Genomic DNA, 17,136 nt, shown 5'->3' with positions numbered 1-17,136 from the left:
CGAGCTCCGTTAGGGGTCGAGTTACCGCCGGTATGAGTTTCGAGTTCCGTTGTGGGGTAGAAATACCCCAGGTATGAGAAATACCGTCTGGGTCGAGCTCCATTTGGGAATGGGATGGAGGGGATGGAAGGGAAGACGACGATGGAGTGAGACAAAAGATTCCGCAGAGGTATGAGAATACCATCTAAGTCGAGCTCCGTTTGGGAATGGGATGGAGGGGATGGGGGATGGAGGGGAAGACGACGATGGAGTGAGACAAAAGAACACGGGAATAGCAGATTAGCAGTCCATTCGGGTGTAGGCAGATGTAGACTAAGTCAAATAAATTGTATACGTGGCAGCCAAGTATTAGTGGGCTGTTTATTGAAGAAGATCGGACTGACCGGTCACCAAGTATTCTCTTTAATATTTGGTGAATCAATTGTGGTTCTCCATCTTTAACCAACTACTGTAGCAGAAGTTCATCTTATACTTTAAATTTGACCAATCCAATATGGAGTATTTTTGACATCAATTATATAAATTTTAACGAATATTTCTATTTGACCAAGTCAATATGAATGCTCATAAGGTTTCCATCGAGCTGCATGCTTTTCTTTCTAGAACGGTTTCCGTCGATCACGTTTTAGCTCCCTCCCGCAGGCATGCGTACGTTCTGCCAAAAGGAAAGAGAACGATGGAGCAGGAAAGCCAATAATTCAATTAAGAGCGAGCAATATGGAAATTTCAATATTGATGACGTGGAGGGTATGCGTTTCTTGCCCTCCTCTTGGCGTGCGTTATAGCATTTTTCATCCGTTTTAATTCACCCCTCTAAAAAGCTTGGCTTCTTAGCTTCAAGTCTTTCTCCTCCTTCGTATCGTACATAATCTCTCTCTCTCTCTCTCTCTCTCTCTCTCTCTCTGCGAGAACCCTTTACTAGCTCATCACCGACACGAACTGGGTTTCGTTATTCTTCATTTTCTTCCCCATCTTTTTCTTGTACGACGTTGTCCGCTACACAGCAAATAATCAAAATGGTGGTAGTACCCTCGCCGACCCAACTTAGCACCGAGAAACTTCGAGCCGTAGACCTTCCTATAGTAGACTTGTCAGCCGACAGAGCAGAGGTCTCAAAGCTCATCGTTAAGGCCTGCGAAGAGTACGGTTTCTTTAAGGTTATCAACCATGGTGTCCCCGAGGACATCATTGTAAAACTGGAACAAGAGGGGCGCGACTTTTTTGCCCTACCAGTGTCCGAAAAACAACGTGCTGGGCCGGCAAATCCCCTGGGCTATGGCTGCAAGAGCATAGGCTTCAATGGAGACAAGGGAGAAGTTGAGTATCTTACGCTTAATACTAATCCTCTCTCCATTGCCCAGAGATCCAAAACCATCTCCATTAATGACCCTTCGAAATTCAGGTACTTACGATTAATTAACTAATAATCTTAATTATTATCTTTTAGCAGTTCATGATATATTTGCATTGTTTTACGCATCGCAATGGTTGCATGCATGGCTAGCTAGCTTGCGTCTCTTTCTTAGGAAAAAAGATTTTAAAACGTCCAGTCCAAACGTGTATATATATCTCTCTCTCGCTTGATGCTTTTAAATTCATATAAAACCTTATAAGATTGATTATTAATTCTGGATTGCTAGGTAGCTTTACGATGTTGTTCATGACCTTGCAATTGTATATATATATGGGCATGCAGCAAGAACTTTATGAGAAAGAGAAGTAGTGACAAAAGATGGGCATGAGCTAAATTAATGCATGTGTACGTAGGATATTTGTTTGGTTGGATGATCTGGACCATGCATGAAATCACAAACTTTGCTGGCAGAGCAGGTGCCTTGTTAATTTCAGTGAACTATATGCAAAAACGTGGTCGGTCTATCTATGGAGCTATCTTGAAATGAGTTGTGTGTGCCCCGTAAAGAAATATCTATGCAAAGTATTAAGGCCTGTTTGAATGGACTAAAACTCAAAATTTTAAAAATTTTGAAAATCAATCATCTCATCATTATAATTTTTTCAAATTCTCACACAAAATAAAATAAATAATTGATCAACTTTTTCAAATCTTAAAATAAAAATAATATTAAAATATATATTCTAACAATATTTTATTCAACTTCTTAACTTTTTTCAACCGGCAGCTAGTCATAACTAGCTAGCTGGCTATGTGAAAACATATGCAATTTTTTGTGTGAATTATAAAATGAATTGATCAACAATGTCATCCTTCACATGCATGGCACATTTCATGGTGGCAGGAAACTCATAAATTCTTAATTTATAGCTGTAAGTATATGGTGGGAAAGATTTTTTATAGGTGGCAATATGTTTAGATCATTTGAATATCTTTTTTGAAATTTTTATATAAATCTTTTGAGGTTTTAATTGTAAACATGACTGTACTATCTATGAAAAACATGTTTGAATTGATGATTTTTAAGATATATATATATATATATATATTTATCAAGTTTATTTAGATGTATAAAATCAATACATTTCGCTTGAAATATGTTTAGAAAAAAAATTCGTGAGAGGCTTTTCTTATTTTTGTGAAAAATGTTTTAATTTTTTACCGGAGTCAAGATAAATAGTTATTTATAATATTATCGGGGATGATTTTCCTTTTCATGTTTAAATTAGATATATATATATATATATATGTATGTGAAAATTGTCAAATATATATAATTATCACATGGTTGGCTAAATGGCATTTTCCTAATATCTTATATGCAAACGAGTATGGACAGACATAACTAATATACAATTATTTTACAAATCTATACTATAATAATAATAATAATAATAATATTTTCTTGAATTCATGTACAATAAATTTAAAATAAGAAAAAAAAATTAAAAACTTAATATTTCATTATATATGGATTGTAGTACAATTGTGTACTGTTAATTAATGTATATCTAACTCTAAAAAAAAAAAAAAAAAAAAGGTCCAGAGAAGAAGATTCAACCATCAATAGTATTATAGTACACTCAGTTTTTAAAGAATAAAATACAGTCCAATTAGGAGTCACATGGGAGAGTAGGGGGTATAGTTCTCCTATAAGGCTAAGGTAACATGACAGGGACACCTTACTCCATTTAGCATATCCCAGCTGTGGTTTGGGACACCTTTATTGTGAAATTGAGTTGAAAAAATTAAAAAGATAAGGTCATACATACATATATAGTACTATCAGAGTGACAAGTTCTCAGAGAAGACACATCATCAATAGGGTCCAATCAATTCATAATCTGGACGTACATGAGTCCAGTTCGATTGAAATGGCTATGCCTGACCATTTGGTGGTGCACTTAAAAAAAGGCATGGAAATTGGAAACTACCCAAAAATAGATAAGAAAAGTATACCAAAACTGTTTAGTTTCACTGTGATGGCCAACATCGCATAGCATTAATCATGCACAGCCAGCAGTACAGTCAGTTTGAGTTTCATTACAAAAACAAAAAATTATTTGTTTGTGATGAATTTTTTTTTTATGAATTTTTTTTTTTTTTATAAATAGTCATTATCACCGTAAATAATCTATCACCAATTCTTATTTTTTTTGTAGTGTTTTAACACTCTACACTTCTTATGCATGTGTGAAAGTGACTATATATATTTTTAAATACTAATTAACTATATTTTATTCCATAAGGAAAATGATGAATATTGGTTTAAGTTGTTCAAATTTTGTGTAATCTTTTTGAATAATGAAAAAATATTATAATTTTCTGAATTCAAATCTATCTTATAGCAATGCCGCGAGCGGGTACATTGAAGCAGTTGAAGGGCTAGCTTGTGAGCTTTTGGAACTAATGGCAGAGGGCATGCTGATCCCAGATACCTCAGTGTTTAGCAAGCTGATCAGGGACGTTGATAATGACTCCATCCTCAGGCTCAATCACTATCCACCCCTGCAAGCAGTGGAGTGCAAAGACTGGGACACCTCACCCACCTATGCAGATAGCCATAAGGTTGGATTTGGAGAGCATTCTGACCCACAGATCTTGACCCTTCTGAGATCCAACGATGTGGGTGGCCTTCAAATTTCTGTAGAGAATGGGGTGTGGATCCCAGTCCCTCCTGACCCCACTGCTTTCTGGGTCAATGTGGGTGACATGTTACAGGTTGGTTTTCTTGATCTTTTTGATCTCATGGTAATTATGGTAAGAATAAATTCTTAGAACCGACTCAAAATTCATTTGGTGGGGGAATCAGTACTGCAAATTAAGCTTTGGTTGCAGTTGATTGTAATTTGTAAGCTGTAGGGGCCTCGCAGTTCATTGATCAACGTGGAGTTGGTGAATTGAGTAATAGCTAATTACTTACCCATGTCAAATTTTACTTCAATAAGTATAGAATATTTAGTTAAATAGTGCGAGGGTAGAAATAAGATCTCTATTTTTATACTAATTATTACATGTTTAAATATCGATTAAAAAATTATAAATTTATTACTACTAATTTGGTTAAACTTTTAATTTTGAAAGTCATTACAATAATTACTACTAATGATGTTACAAGTTTTCCTTATAGAATAATTCCTTTACTATGTATTCTAGGGGTGTAACCGATCCAGTTTAGTCCAGTTTTAGATAAAATTTAGGACCGAACCGGTATGTACCAGTTTTGTATTTTTCAAAACCGATTATACACCGGTTACTCTCCTAAACCGGTACTTCCGGTTTTACCTGTTTCCGATCAGGTTTTTCGATTTTTTTAAAATGTAAGTTTCATAATTTGTCATTAAAAATTTATTTATAAAAAGAAAAAAATTTGATTTAAAAATAACTATTTTATACTTTTATTAATATATTAGACTATATAATAGTATTAATATTAGACTATTGGTATAGTTATAAGTTATATATTAGTATTAGTTATAAACTTTTAGTGATTTAGTATTAATATTTTATTTAATAATTTATAAATTATAATATGAAATTATTTCATATATGAATATATATATATTTTATATAAAATTTCACATAAACATTTATAATTATACATTATATATAAAACTTATATATATTAATATTTAATATATATAATATTTTGTATAAAATTTATATATAAAAATATTATTTTTTATTTTTTTTAATCAACCAGTCTGGTCCGGTCCAAAAAATCCCGGAACCGGCCGGTTTTTACATTTTAAAAACCAGTTCCGGTCCGGATCGGTTCAAAACCGGTAAAATAGGTCTAGTTCGGTCTGGTCCGGAACGGTTTTTCGGTTTGAGTTTACACCCCTAATGTACCCATATAAAGTCATTAGTTAAAATTAAAATGAAAATGAAAATTTAATTAATATTCTTACACTAGTGATGATGCGTAAGTACCAACAAAGATTGAAATAGTTTTGTAATATAAGATTTTAATAAATGTAGCCATTTTTCTTTGTTGTGAAATGGTTCCTTGTTTCCTACCCATTAGGAAGGTAAAAGAGATTTTTCCCAAGCATTTAACCTTAATTGAAATCAACAAGAAATGAACTCTTGTTTTTAATTAAGTTGACTATATATATTGTTTCATAGTTTTAATTTCTTGGCATAGGAAAAAGAAAGAATCCGAAAAAGTCCCCTTTTTTTTCTCTTCAGTGTTTTGCTCTCAACCAAAATCCACTCAAAGATCCTATCTTCTCCGTCCAGAGAGGGTGTGGAGCTTTGGCTCCTCCCTCCCTCCTCCCATCTGGCTAGTCCAAAACTTTGCAACCCTTTTTTTCTCCGGTCTTTATTTTTTTCTGTCCATAGTAAGGAGAAGCGCCGATCTACTATTCTCCAGAGTCCAGCGACCGCCACGTGCCCCACTGCAGGATTCCCCAGCCACCGATCCTTTAGATGGCCGAGCGTGAGTCACACACGCATGAGATCCATGCGCCATTGCACAAAGAAGTTTTTGTTGCCACCACGCGCAGCATTTCTAGGGCCAACGACCTTGGATTCTTCAGATCCGACCGACCTCCATACTCCTAGTGTGGCAGTGCATTCCCCACGCGCCGCCACAATCCCTAACTATCGTCCTTTGGCAATTCAACGGTTCTCATGTTTGCTATCTATCTATGTTTTCGCTTCTCCTAATCAAGGATCGTGTGAAAGAGGTAATGGAAGTCTTCTGTAACCAGTCCAGACCGGCAAAATATAACACAAATCTCTTCACTGTGACTTTCAGTCGTAATATCATAGTCTGTTTATCAAACTGTATCAAAACGGTTTTAAGCGGCTTTCCCTTGTGGGAAATGGATGGGGGTCAAGTCGTTAACCCCAAATCCCTCTCTTTTTTTCTTTTCTTTTCTTTTTTTTCTTTTTCTTGCTAGTTTGTGTTGAATGTTGGGGCCTCCCACTCTATTGACTATTGTATCATGTAAATGTTAAATACATCTATAATATGTTTGCTTAAAAAAAAATTTCTTAGTATATATAAGAGTACTTTATTTTGGGTGTCATGTTTGTTTTGAATTAGGCGATGACAAATGGAAGATTTGTAAGCGTACGACACAGAGCATTAACAAACGTAAGCAAGTCTAGAATGTCAATGGCATACTTGGGGGCTCCACCCCTCCATGCATGGATAAGTGCACCTCCAGAAATGGTCACTCCCAACAGCCTGTCTCTCTACAGACCCTTCACTTGGGCTGAATACAAGAAAACAACCTACTCTCTTAGCCTCGGGGATACACGTCTTCACCTTTTCAGGGCATCCTGCACAGACCATGCCGGAGCCGGAGTTGCCTAGCTAGCTAGTTTCCTGAGTTCAGTGCTACTGTGCGGCATGTGGAATAATGACAGTTCTTTCAATTGGGTTTTCCTTTTTCTTTTTTTGTGCATGGCCAAAAGGAAGATCGATACAATGGGGTTTGAGGGTATACAAATCTTCCCCATGCATATCTTTAGGCTCTTGCTTAGAGATCAATGATATACTAGTATTAATGGTACAACTTCAAAAACAAAAAATGTTATTGCTTCCGGTTATCAAATTTGATATAGATAGCGAGGTTTAGAGGTCCAGAAACAAAAATAGTAACGCTCTTCTTTACCTTAAGGGCTCGTTTGGATACAAAAATCATATCACATCATATCGTCTCATCTCATTTCATAATTATAATGTTTTTAAATTTTCACACAAAATATAATTAATAATTTAATTTTTTCAAATTTTAAAATAATAATAATATTAAAAAATAATATTCTAATAATATTATATTCAACTTTTAACTTTTATCTAAAATTATCTCATCTTATCTTATCATATTATCCAAAACGTACCTAAGAGTCGTGCATATAGATGCACGTCAAAATCATGGAGCTTAATTTAATTCTTTTAGCTTTCGCAAATGGATCAAATGCTTAATTAATATTAATTAATAAGGGTAGCAATAACTGAGAACCTTCCACAACTTGCAGCTTGAGATAACTTAGTTTATAGCCAAATCCACTTTGCTTTGTTTAAATCAAGTAATTACCCAATCCCTAAGCCTACCTTCCAAAATATATAAGATTAAAATAAAACAACTTCCAACAGTTTTAGTATTTTGTAGTCACCATCGATCCTCGATGGCGTAAGCCGTGATTCAATCTAATTAATTTGCACTCGTAAGATGCCACTAAATCATTCGCATAATATTATATATATTAAAACTAATCATGATCAGCATTGCTTGACCTGTACGTACGTGTTTTGTATCTGATTAAGCATAATGTCAAATTAGCTGAGTTCATTTCATTAATTAAGCTTTTAATTTTAGTATTCCCCTTTTTTGTAAAAGTGAAAAGAAGCAACTCTTTTTTTCTCTTCTTTTTTATAATCTTAGTATTCACTGCGAAAAGTTTACACATTTTTTTTTATAATAGAGTTTTTTTCTATGAGCAAGATAAACATTATATTAAATTAAAGAACAGTCCTTTCCTTTTAGAATGGTAAGGTGTTTGTCCTTTCTTTCTTTGAGAAGGGTGAGGAGGTGGTCTAGGTTTTGATACTTATTCTTAGTTCGAAGAGTACTTAGGCCTCGTTTGTTTTTAGAAAATATTTCATCTTATCTTATCACATCTCATCTAATCATTACAAATTTTCTAACTTCCAATACAAAATAAAATAAACAATTCAACTTTTTCAAATCACAAAACAAAAATAATATTAAAAAATATATTCTAACAATTTTTTATTCAATTTTTTAACTTTAATCTCAATTCATCTAATTTCATCTGTGAAAACAAACGAGACTTAAATCAAGGCAATGAAACATGGTAGAGGAACTAGAACTCTACCATAGTAAGGGAGGTTATGACAGCGAATGTAGATGGGGAAGGAATTGGCTGGGGTAAATATCTCAGGCTTAGAGTCAGTTTGGATATCACGAAACCTCTTCTAAGAGGCAAGATGATTAGAATTGAAGGGAAACAAAGGCAGATAGAATTTAAATATAAAAGACTACCTTTGTTTTGTTTTCAGTGTGGGGCTATCAAACATGTTAATAGAATCTGTGCATTGGAAAAAAACTAAAAGAAATACAACAGGAATGGGTACAACCCAATATGGCAATGGTTGAGGGCCTCTAATATAACAACCAATGGCTTGAGTGAAAAAAGATTTGGAGGTCGTGGTAGAAAGCAAGCCAATTTATTGCCACAACTTGGGAATGCAAAAGATAGTAGAACAATTGGGCTTAATACTGATGGAAGTTCAATTCGAAGTTCAATTCAAAGTGGTAAGATTATAACTGGGAAATATACCATTCATTTGGAATATCATCACAAATCTGATAAAGATGAAGCAAACCAAAACATCAGCATACCAGTTTCAAACAGATGTTAGTACTAGAAGAGGACTGGAAGGGGAAACAAGTAACCCTTTGAGGAGGTGTCCTACCAACTGTATTGTAACACCCCATTCCCGTAGGCTAGGAGTGTCACGTATTTTCTATAAAAATAAATCCGGCAAGAGATCCCAAATTTCATAAATGAAATTAGAATTTTATTTTGTAGAAAATGTCTAATAAAATGTCTCCCCAAAACATTAAATGAATAAACTGAATAAATTCATGTCATAAAAACATGTTTTATTTTAGAAAGTCTGAACTAAAAATAACTGCTCCTTCTACTACTGGCCTGCCTGCTCGTATTCATCATCCTAACTTGGGTGGTTAAAAACATAAAAACAAACTAAAATAAGTCGAAGACTCAGTAAGAAATCCATCACAACATGAACATAGTAAACGTAAAGTTTTCATAAAAATTTTCATGCTGAGAGTTTAGAATTCCTGACTGTTCATACTGATGCTTATGCTATATATGTATGACTGATTTAACTGAATTAACTGACCGATCTGACTGATTTAACAAATTTAACTGATTTATCTGACTGACCAACAGACTTAACCTTGTGTGCGAGGTTGTGCACCGACCCCACGTCCCGCTGCAGTAAGGGGAGCCGCTGATAGTATTCTGGCATACTATGGTGTACCACGACTGAGTTCGTGGCGTGCACACCACCCTGAAACTGAACTGCATTGGTATCATGCATGGCCATCTTATTAATTGATCTGACCTTATCTTATACTTGAATTTAAGATGGCTTACGTGTCTTATACACATGAGATGCATAACATATTACATACATAATCATAATTTCTGAATTTAAACATAATGCGGAATAACATAATCGTATGCTATGTTGGATGACATGGTTGCATATGACATGAGTGGTTCATAAATAATTGGCTGAAAATGAATTGGCTTGAATAATACTTATTTATAAGCTAAACTGTGATGATCCTAATATATGATCAAATTATTTACCTCACTGCGCTTCTTCTTGAATAACACTTCATAACTTGAGACTTATATACAATAATAACTATAACTAAATTTGCTTGGAAACAAATAAGTACTCATATCTTATTTAAATAAATTCACAATCTAAAAAATAGTCAAACAAATTTTTTGTTTAACACTATAATCAATAAATCCTAGTATTTAAATTACTTAAAAATACTAATTTATAAATTTAGTAGAATGCACTAGCTATTTTAAAATAATTCATAAAACTTAATCTCTTAAACTAAGTTTCATTTCTTAACATAATTATTAAATCTTATAGGGAACTTAATAAATTCTATTAAATATTCTTAACATCGTAATTTTATTAAATTCTACTAAATAGACAAAAGAATGTTAACAAAATATTAGTCTCAATAATATACTTTGAAATATAATTCAATTCTTTAAACACTTCATTAAAAAAATGGTCTTTGACTAATATATTTAATTAATTAAAAACTCACCTTTAAAATATTAAGCATAATAAAATTACTAAAACGGTTGCTGAAATAATATAAGATCAAGTCCAATTTAAAATACAAGTCCATTTAAACATCATTATAATTTTGTAAGAGTTGCAAACTGGCCATAACATAGTATTATTACTACATGAGCCCAACAAAAATAAACCCATCATACGCACATAATGGCCTAGGGCCCAAGGGCCCATAAAAACTTATGGACTCTTCTAGAACTGAATACACAGCCAACCAAAACAATAGAGAGTTTGAGAGGGAGAGGTTCTGCGAGAAGAGGAACTCACCGAGAGAGGGCTGAAGGTGACGGCAGCACTGGGTGGCTAGGAGTGACTGGCGACGCGACTGGGGGGTCCCTATGGTACAGTGCGACACTGAGAGAGAGAGAGAGAGGACTATGCTCAACCGAAAACTACCGAAAGCAAGAGGAGACTGGCGGCAGTCGAGGTCTTACCGGAAGGGAGTGGGTGCGTTGGGGCTGAGCTGGTCAGCAGGTTCTGGCTCTACTGGTGCTCCAATGTCCTATGGTGGTCGGTGGCGGTTGGGCAGAACCTACGGCTTAAGCGAAAAGTGTTGATCCTTTGGGTAATTCAGGAACAGAGGATTTTCATAGGGGCTCATGAGTTTCTCCTCTCGTGTACGGGTAAGCACACTTTATAATTATAGAAAAATAGAGAAAATAAAAGAAACCCTAGAAGAGTAGAGACGTGCATGTGCAAGAGAGTGGAGAGACGTGCGGAGTGGAGAAAAATACTCATCAACAGAGTCGGTTTCCACTAGGATGTTAGCAACAAACACTGAGAAACGTATGGGTTTGAGGTTCGGTGGAGATAGAGAAAAAATAAACTTTAAATTCAAACCAACTCTAGTGAACGTAATCTGATACAACTTAGTAAATCGCTATTAAAACAAAACTCTAGCAAATTTTAAATAAAAAATATAATAGCAATTATAAAAATAAAGTAAATATAAATTCTGATAAAACTATAATCATAATAATAATAAAAAAATTATTAGAAAACTTACTTATATACCCTAAATCCAAGACTGGTATGTTACATGTATGAACAATTTTGATAAAGCAAATAGCTCTGCAAACTCTTTGATGAAATCAGTAGATGTAGAAGAATGTGTTAAGAAGAAACCATGTTGGAAAAAAAGAGCAAGACAAGTTGTTATAGAAAGGGCAGTCGAAATGGTACCTATGGAAATTTCTAAGAATGACATAGAGAACTGGAAAAGAGAGATACCAGATTTAAGCTGCAATGAACAACAAGGTCTTTCCAAAAAACCAAAAGGCATGCTTAATCTTGCAAGGAGTTTAAATCAGGAACAAATGGTGGTAGATGCCGAGCAGCCCCACTAGCAAAAATGAGATGCATAAGCTGGAATTGCCGAAGGATTGGAAACTCTCGAACAGTTCAAGAGCTTTATCATTTTGTGAAGCAAAAGCGCCCAAACATAGTCTTCCTCATTCAAACAAAAAGCAAAAGGGAGAAGATGGAAAGAACAAGGAACCAATTGGGATATGATAGAAGCTTTATAGTAGATAATAGAGGATTCAGTGGAGGGCTAGCTATGATGTGGAATTCAAATGAACATATAGAACTGGAATCATACACTAGATATCACATCTTTGTTAATATAATTGAACCAAAAAATGGGAAGTCCCGGGTCCTCACAGGGTTTTATGACAACCCTTGTACAACACTTAGAGAAGGGAGTTGTCAGTTGCTAAAGCTTTTAACACCTGTAGTTAACAGGCATTAACTTTGTATAGGTGACTTTAATGAAATTTTGCATCAACATGAGAAGTTTGGGGGAGCCTCTAGACCTTATACTCAGGTGAAGTCTTTCAATCAAGCTCTACAAGACTGTGAACTCAATGATATGGGATACAAAGGTCCTAAATATACTTGGTTTAATAATAGAGAAGTCACTGATTTTACAAAAGAAAGATTAGATAGAGTGGTAGCAAACTCACATTAAATTAGCTTGCTTCAAGACATCAATGTTTATACCATAGCCGTATGCACATAAGATCATAACCCTCTCATTATAACTCTAAATACTCAGTTTCAAGGAAAAGAAGAGTATTTTGATATGAATTCAGTTTGGGGGAATTTGATTGTCAAAGTTTAATTTCTAATGTGTGGAATGATGGCATCAATAATGGGAATACAGTAGCAGCAGTGCCAGACAAGCTTAATAGATGCAAGAATACACTACTTACCTAGTGCAAATCCCAACAGCGAGAAACAAAGGGAATCATGGAGGCAAAAAAGGCAAAACTACAACAATTTCTGCAAATGAATAATGCAAGAGATCTGCAAGAAATAAATCAGATAAAAAAAGAAGTGACAATGATACTAAAGGATGAGAAGTTGAAATGGAAACAAAGAGCAAAAGAAAGTTGGCTTCAGTATGGTGACAAGAACACCAGATACTTCCACAATTGTGCATCCCAGAGAAAACAAACAAACCATATCAGTAGCATTGAAGATGAAGATGACCATGCTCAACTCTACTCAAGGAATAAATCAAGTCTTTCAGAATTATTTTAACACCTTATTCACAACTTAAATCTAACTGGTCATACTAAATGTATGGAACCTATGCAAGCAAAGGTTACTAAGCAGGTGAATAATAAGCTACTTGAAGATTTCAAGTTCACAGAGGTTCAAGAAGCTGTCTTCAGTATGAATCCAATGAGCTCTCTAGGACCAAAAGGGTTCTCAACAGGTTGTACTAACAACACTAGAATACATTAGGTAAGGAACTATATGAAGTTGTGACATTGGCCTTAAATACAAACATATGTAATGCAATTTAAAAGGTCATGGCAAAGGTTATAGCCAACAGATTAAAAACTTTCCTGCCATAAATCATCTCTACAACTCATAGTGCTTTTGTGCATGGGAGACAAACTGTAAACGTTGTGATAGTTGCTTTTGAAGTATCACATTCTATGCATTGTAGATTGAAAGGGCCAGCTTGATATATGATATTAAAATTGGACATGAGCAAAGCATATAACAAATTAGACTGAAGCTTTATAGCAGTTGTGATGGAAAGAATGGGTTTTGCCAACAAGTGGATAAATCTTATTCTCAATTGCATCAAAACAGTTTCTTATTCCCTTTTAATTAATGGGAATCCACAGGCTGTTTTTAAACCCTCGAGGGGCATAAGACAAGGTGATCCCTTATCACCCTATCTCTTTATCATGTATTCAGAAGCACTTAGTCAGTTACTCAATAAGGCAGAGAGGGATGAGAAATATATATAGTTTTCCAATGGCAAAGGGACAGATAACAATCAATCATCTGTTTTTACAGATGATAGTTTATTATTTTGTCAAGCTTCCTCTATTGAATGGAACAGGTTACTATACTTGGTAGGACAATATGAACTAGCTTCAGGTCAGAGGTTGAACAAAGAAAAATCCTCTCTTTTCTTCAGCAAGAATACAAGGAATAATACAAGAGAAAGCAACCTAAACATAACAGGTATTAGAACAACAACTTCCTATGAAAGCTATCTTGGCTTACCTGTTTTGTTTGGAAAATCCAGAACTAAGGCTTTCAACAATATTCTTGACAAAGTGAGAAGCAAATTGAACAACTGGAAACTAAAATTCCTATTGAGAGCAGGTAAAGAAATACTTCTTAAAGCAGTCATTCAAGCTATACCAACCTATTCAAATTGTATTTAAACTGCCCAAAGGTTTATTGGATGACCTCAACAAGCTAATGAAAGGATATTGGTGGGGACAAATAAATTAAGAGAGGAAAATTAGTTGGATTAATTGGAGTCAAATGGGAAAGTCTAAAGTTGAAGGGGGCTTAGGGTTCAAAGATTTTGAAAACTTCAATCTTGGTTTGTTAGCAAAACAAGGCTGGATGATGATACAATACCCTAACTCTTTACCTGCACGGATATTACATTTCAAATACTTTCCTAACTCTGATTTTTTCAATGCAAAGTTGGGTAGTAATCCATCTTATCTTTAGAGGAGCATTCTATTTGTCAGACCTTTGCTCAAAGAAGAAATTGTATGGAGAATAGGAAATGGAAATTCAGTCAGAATATGGTCAGATAAGTGGCTACCAAAACTTGCCACATTCAAACCTCAAAGTGGTCTAAATACACAGGCACCAGAAGTCAAAGTAGAGGTTATTATTAATCAAGACACAAGGAATTGGAACCTAAACCTGATCAAAGCAGTTTTCTCAAAGGATGATGCAGAAACCATAAGCTAAATACCTCTGACTAATTGTAACAGGCCAGATAAATTGATATGGAGATGCATAGCAAATTGAATTTTCAATGTCAGAAGTGCTTACTATTTGCAGGGGAAATTCAAGAAAGGAATAAGGGGCAAAGTTCACAAACTCTCGAAAAACATGAAGAGTGGACCAGAATATGGAATCTAGACATTCCTCTAGCCACAAAGAACTTTTGTGGAGAGCTTGTCTTAATATTCTTTCTATTAAATTCAATCTTTGCAAAAAGAAGATATTGACTGATAAAACCTGCCCGATGTGCCTAAGGGAACTAGAAACCATTGAACACATACTATGGGAATGCATTTTTGCAGTAGACATTCTAGGGCAAGTTCAAAGAATATCCAAAAGACTAAGGCTTCTTCCCATAGTGTGAAGGTGCTAATGGCAGACATGTTCAACAAGCAACGAAAGAGTGAAATGGAAGACACTACAAGAAAAACGAGTTTTTGTGACAAATTTATTGCAACTAAAAGACTATTTGCAACCAATTTTAGTTGCAAATAGTAATTTCACTGGAATTAACTGGTTACAAATAAACAGTTTTCTTGAACTGTCATTAATTTTCTGGAACCTGTGGTGGAAAAGGAATCAACATATTTTCAACAACATCCTTATTGATCCTAACACAGTTTTGCGTAAAGTTAATCAAATACAACATGATATTGCAGGGTTACAATTCAGAACAATCAACCAGGCTCAAAGCAACATAGCTAAAATTGGCACTTGGGAAAATCCTCCACCACGTTTTTGCAAAATAAGTTGGGATGTGGCAGTTGACAGAACGCATTACAAGATTGGCATTGTGATTTCAATTAGAGATGAGGAAGGAAATCACTTGGCTATCATGAGGAAGAATGAAATCCTATATCCTGATCCTTTAATAGTAAAGCATCATGAGCACTAACAACAACAAATTTTGAAATTGATCTGGGAAAGAGAAATTTCATATTAGAGGGTGATTACAAAAGGTTAGTTATGGATATCCAAAAATAAATGGCAAATGACAGTTACTTTGGAATGATCATCTTAGAATTAGATCAAGGATCAAGTGTTTTGATATTTGTGTTCCTAAACATGTTATAGAGAAAGCAATGTAATAGCTCACACATTGGGTAAAAGTGCTCTGATTCTATCAGAGTGCATAGTGGACTTGGAGGAAACTCTCCACTGTTTTCATTGTTTGTAATAGTTTCAAGTATATGAAAGGAGTTCTTTAAAAAAAAAAAAAATTAAAGAACAGTATAGGCGATGGAGGCACGAAGTTGTAACAAATACTCCAAAAGGTTTATAATGTTGAGCTTCTTTTTATGAAGAGTAGTACTGGTTCTGTTAATTGTGTGTAGCTCGGTTTAATGATCCTTGTGGTTTTTTGGTGAATTTTTAACAAGTCTTTTATGGAGTACAGGATTGGACCAATAGGCTTAAACCACTACAACATCACTAGTTTTTTGGGACAATAATTTTTGTCTCAAAAAATTAGGATTTCATCCCAAAACACTTCTTTGGACAAAAAAAAAAAAGGTCCAAAGGTCATTCCAATAGCAATGTCTCAAAAGGTATTTTGGTACAAAAATATGAATTTCATCCCAAAAAATATCTTTTGGGACGAAATTCAACAGAACCGTTCAATCACATTTGAACGGAATATTTTTTTAGGACGATTGAATTTCGTCCTAGAATCACTTTTGAACGGTACAAAATTAACACTCAAACGTATTGTATGTTAGAACGCATCATTCATGAGTGGTCGATCAATGCCAATCCATTCGACCAAATAGGCATGAGGAAACGTTCGAACAAACAATTGATGGTCAAATAGTAAGACGTTCGAACGAATAATGATAGGATTAGACGATTTCATATTAGTAGACATTCAAACGTTTAGTTCTCGTTCGATGATTCTTTCGAATAGTTTCACGTTCTGTTCGAAAGTTTAATTTCAATTACATTTGAATGTTCTGTATCAATGTTCGAATGGTTTTACTTATCTTATTTGAAAGATTTTTTCGTGTTCGAGCAATAACTATTTAATTTTTTTCAATAATTAAAAACGAAATAGACATATAATATTTAAAAAAATATATTACAATTTGTTTAATACCCATAAAACTAGTCTAATAAGTGCGAACTAAATAAATAAACCAGTAGTAGTACTAGCATTCTTCATATAGAAATAGATTCCAAAATCTATACATATAATGTAAATCAGTTGCTTAGAGGCCTAAATTGTTGTATAAGCATATGCATTTAGAGTTGCACATCTCTCATAAACTCTTCTTGTTGTTCTTGATATTTCATCTGCATCTCCATGTTTGTTTGTTTCACCAACATCATCATCATCATCTCAAGTGAGATCAAATGACAAAACTCATGAATTAGAGGAAACAAGGTTTAGGATAGAACATTTGAGGTCCAAGAAAAAAGAGTTGCTGACTTAATTAGATCAAGCAGTGGATTTAGAGGCGAGATCATAAGAAAACATGCAAAAGAAGTTGGAGACTCAATCCTAAAAAATGTTTGATTAGTGGCAATCAATGATGTCACAAAACTC

At 34.4% G+C, this 17,136-nt stretch overlaps 1 protein-coding gene across 1 annotated transcript; it reads left to right on the top strand.

Moving 5' to 3' along the window:
• Positions 1 to 875: 875 nt before the first annotated feature.
• LOC108994756 (gibberellin 2-beta-dioxygenase 2-like) lies at positions 876 to 6,967 on the top strand. The gene is made up of 3 exons (XM_018970078.2): positions 876 to 1,402; positions 3,763 to 4,135; positions 6,468 to 6,967. Exons 1-3 carry the CDS (start codon positions 1,017 to 1,019, stop codon positions 6,738 to 6,740), a joined length of 1,032 nt encoding a protein of 343 aa, XP_018825623.1. The 5' UTR covers positions 876 to 1,016; the 3' UTR covers positions 6,741 to 6,967.
• The last annotated feature ends 10,169 nt before the right edge of the window (positions 6,968 to 17,136 follow it).

The sequence above is a fragment of the Juglans regia genome, chromosome 12 (genome assembly GCF_001411555.2).
Source record: "Juglans regia cultivar Chandler chromosome 12, Walnut 2.0, whole genome shotgun sequence".
Classification (NCBI taxonomy): domain Eukaryota; kingdom Viridiplantae; phylum Streptophyta; class Magnoliopsida; order Fagales; family Juglandaceae; genus Juglans; species Juglans regia.
This window is presented reverse-complemented; position numbering and strand designations above follow the sequence as displayed.

Excerpts from the sequence above, each read along its gene's own strand:
- LOC108994756 (XM_018970078.2), top strand. The coding sequence starts at position 1,017 with ATGGTGGTAGTACCCTCGCCGACCCAACTTAGCACCGAGAAACTTCGA. Across the intron at positions 1,403-3,762 it reads AATGACCCTTCGAAATTCAG|CAATGCCGCGAGCGGGTACA; the intron begins GTACTTACGATT and ends TCTATCTTATAG. Across the intron at positions 4,136-6,467 it reads ATGTGGGTGACATGTTACAG|GCGATGACAAATGGAAGATT; the intron begins GTTGGTTTTCTT and ends GTTTTGAATTAG.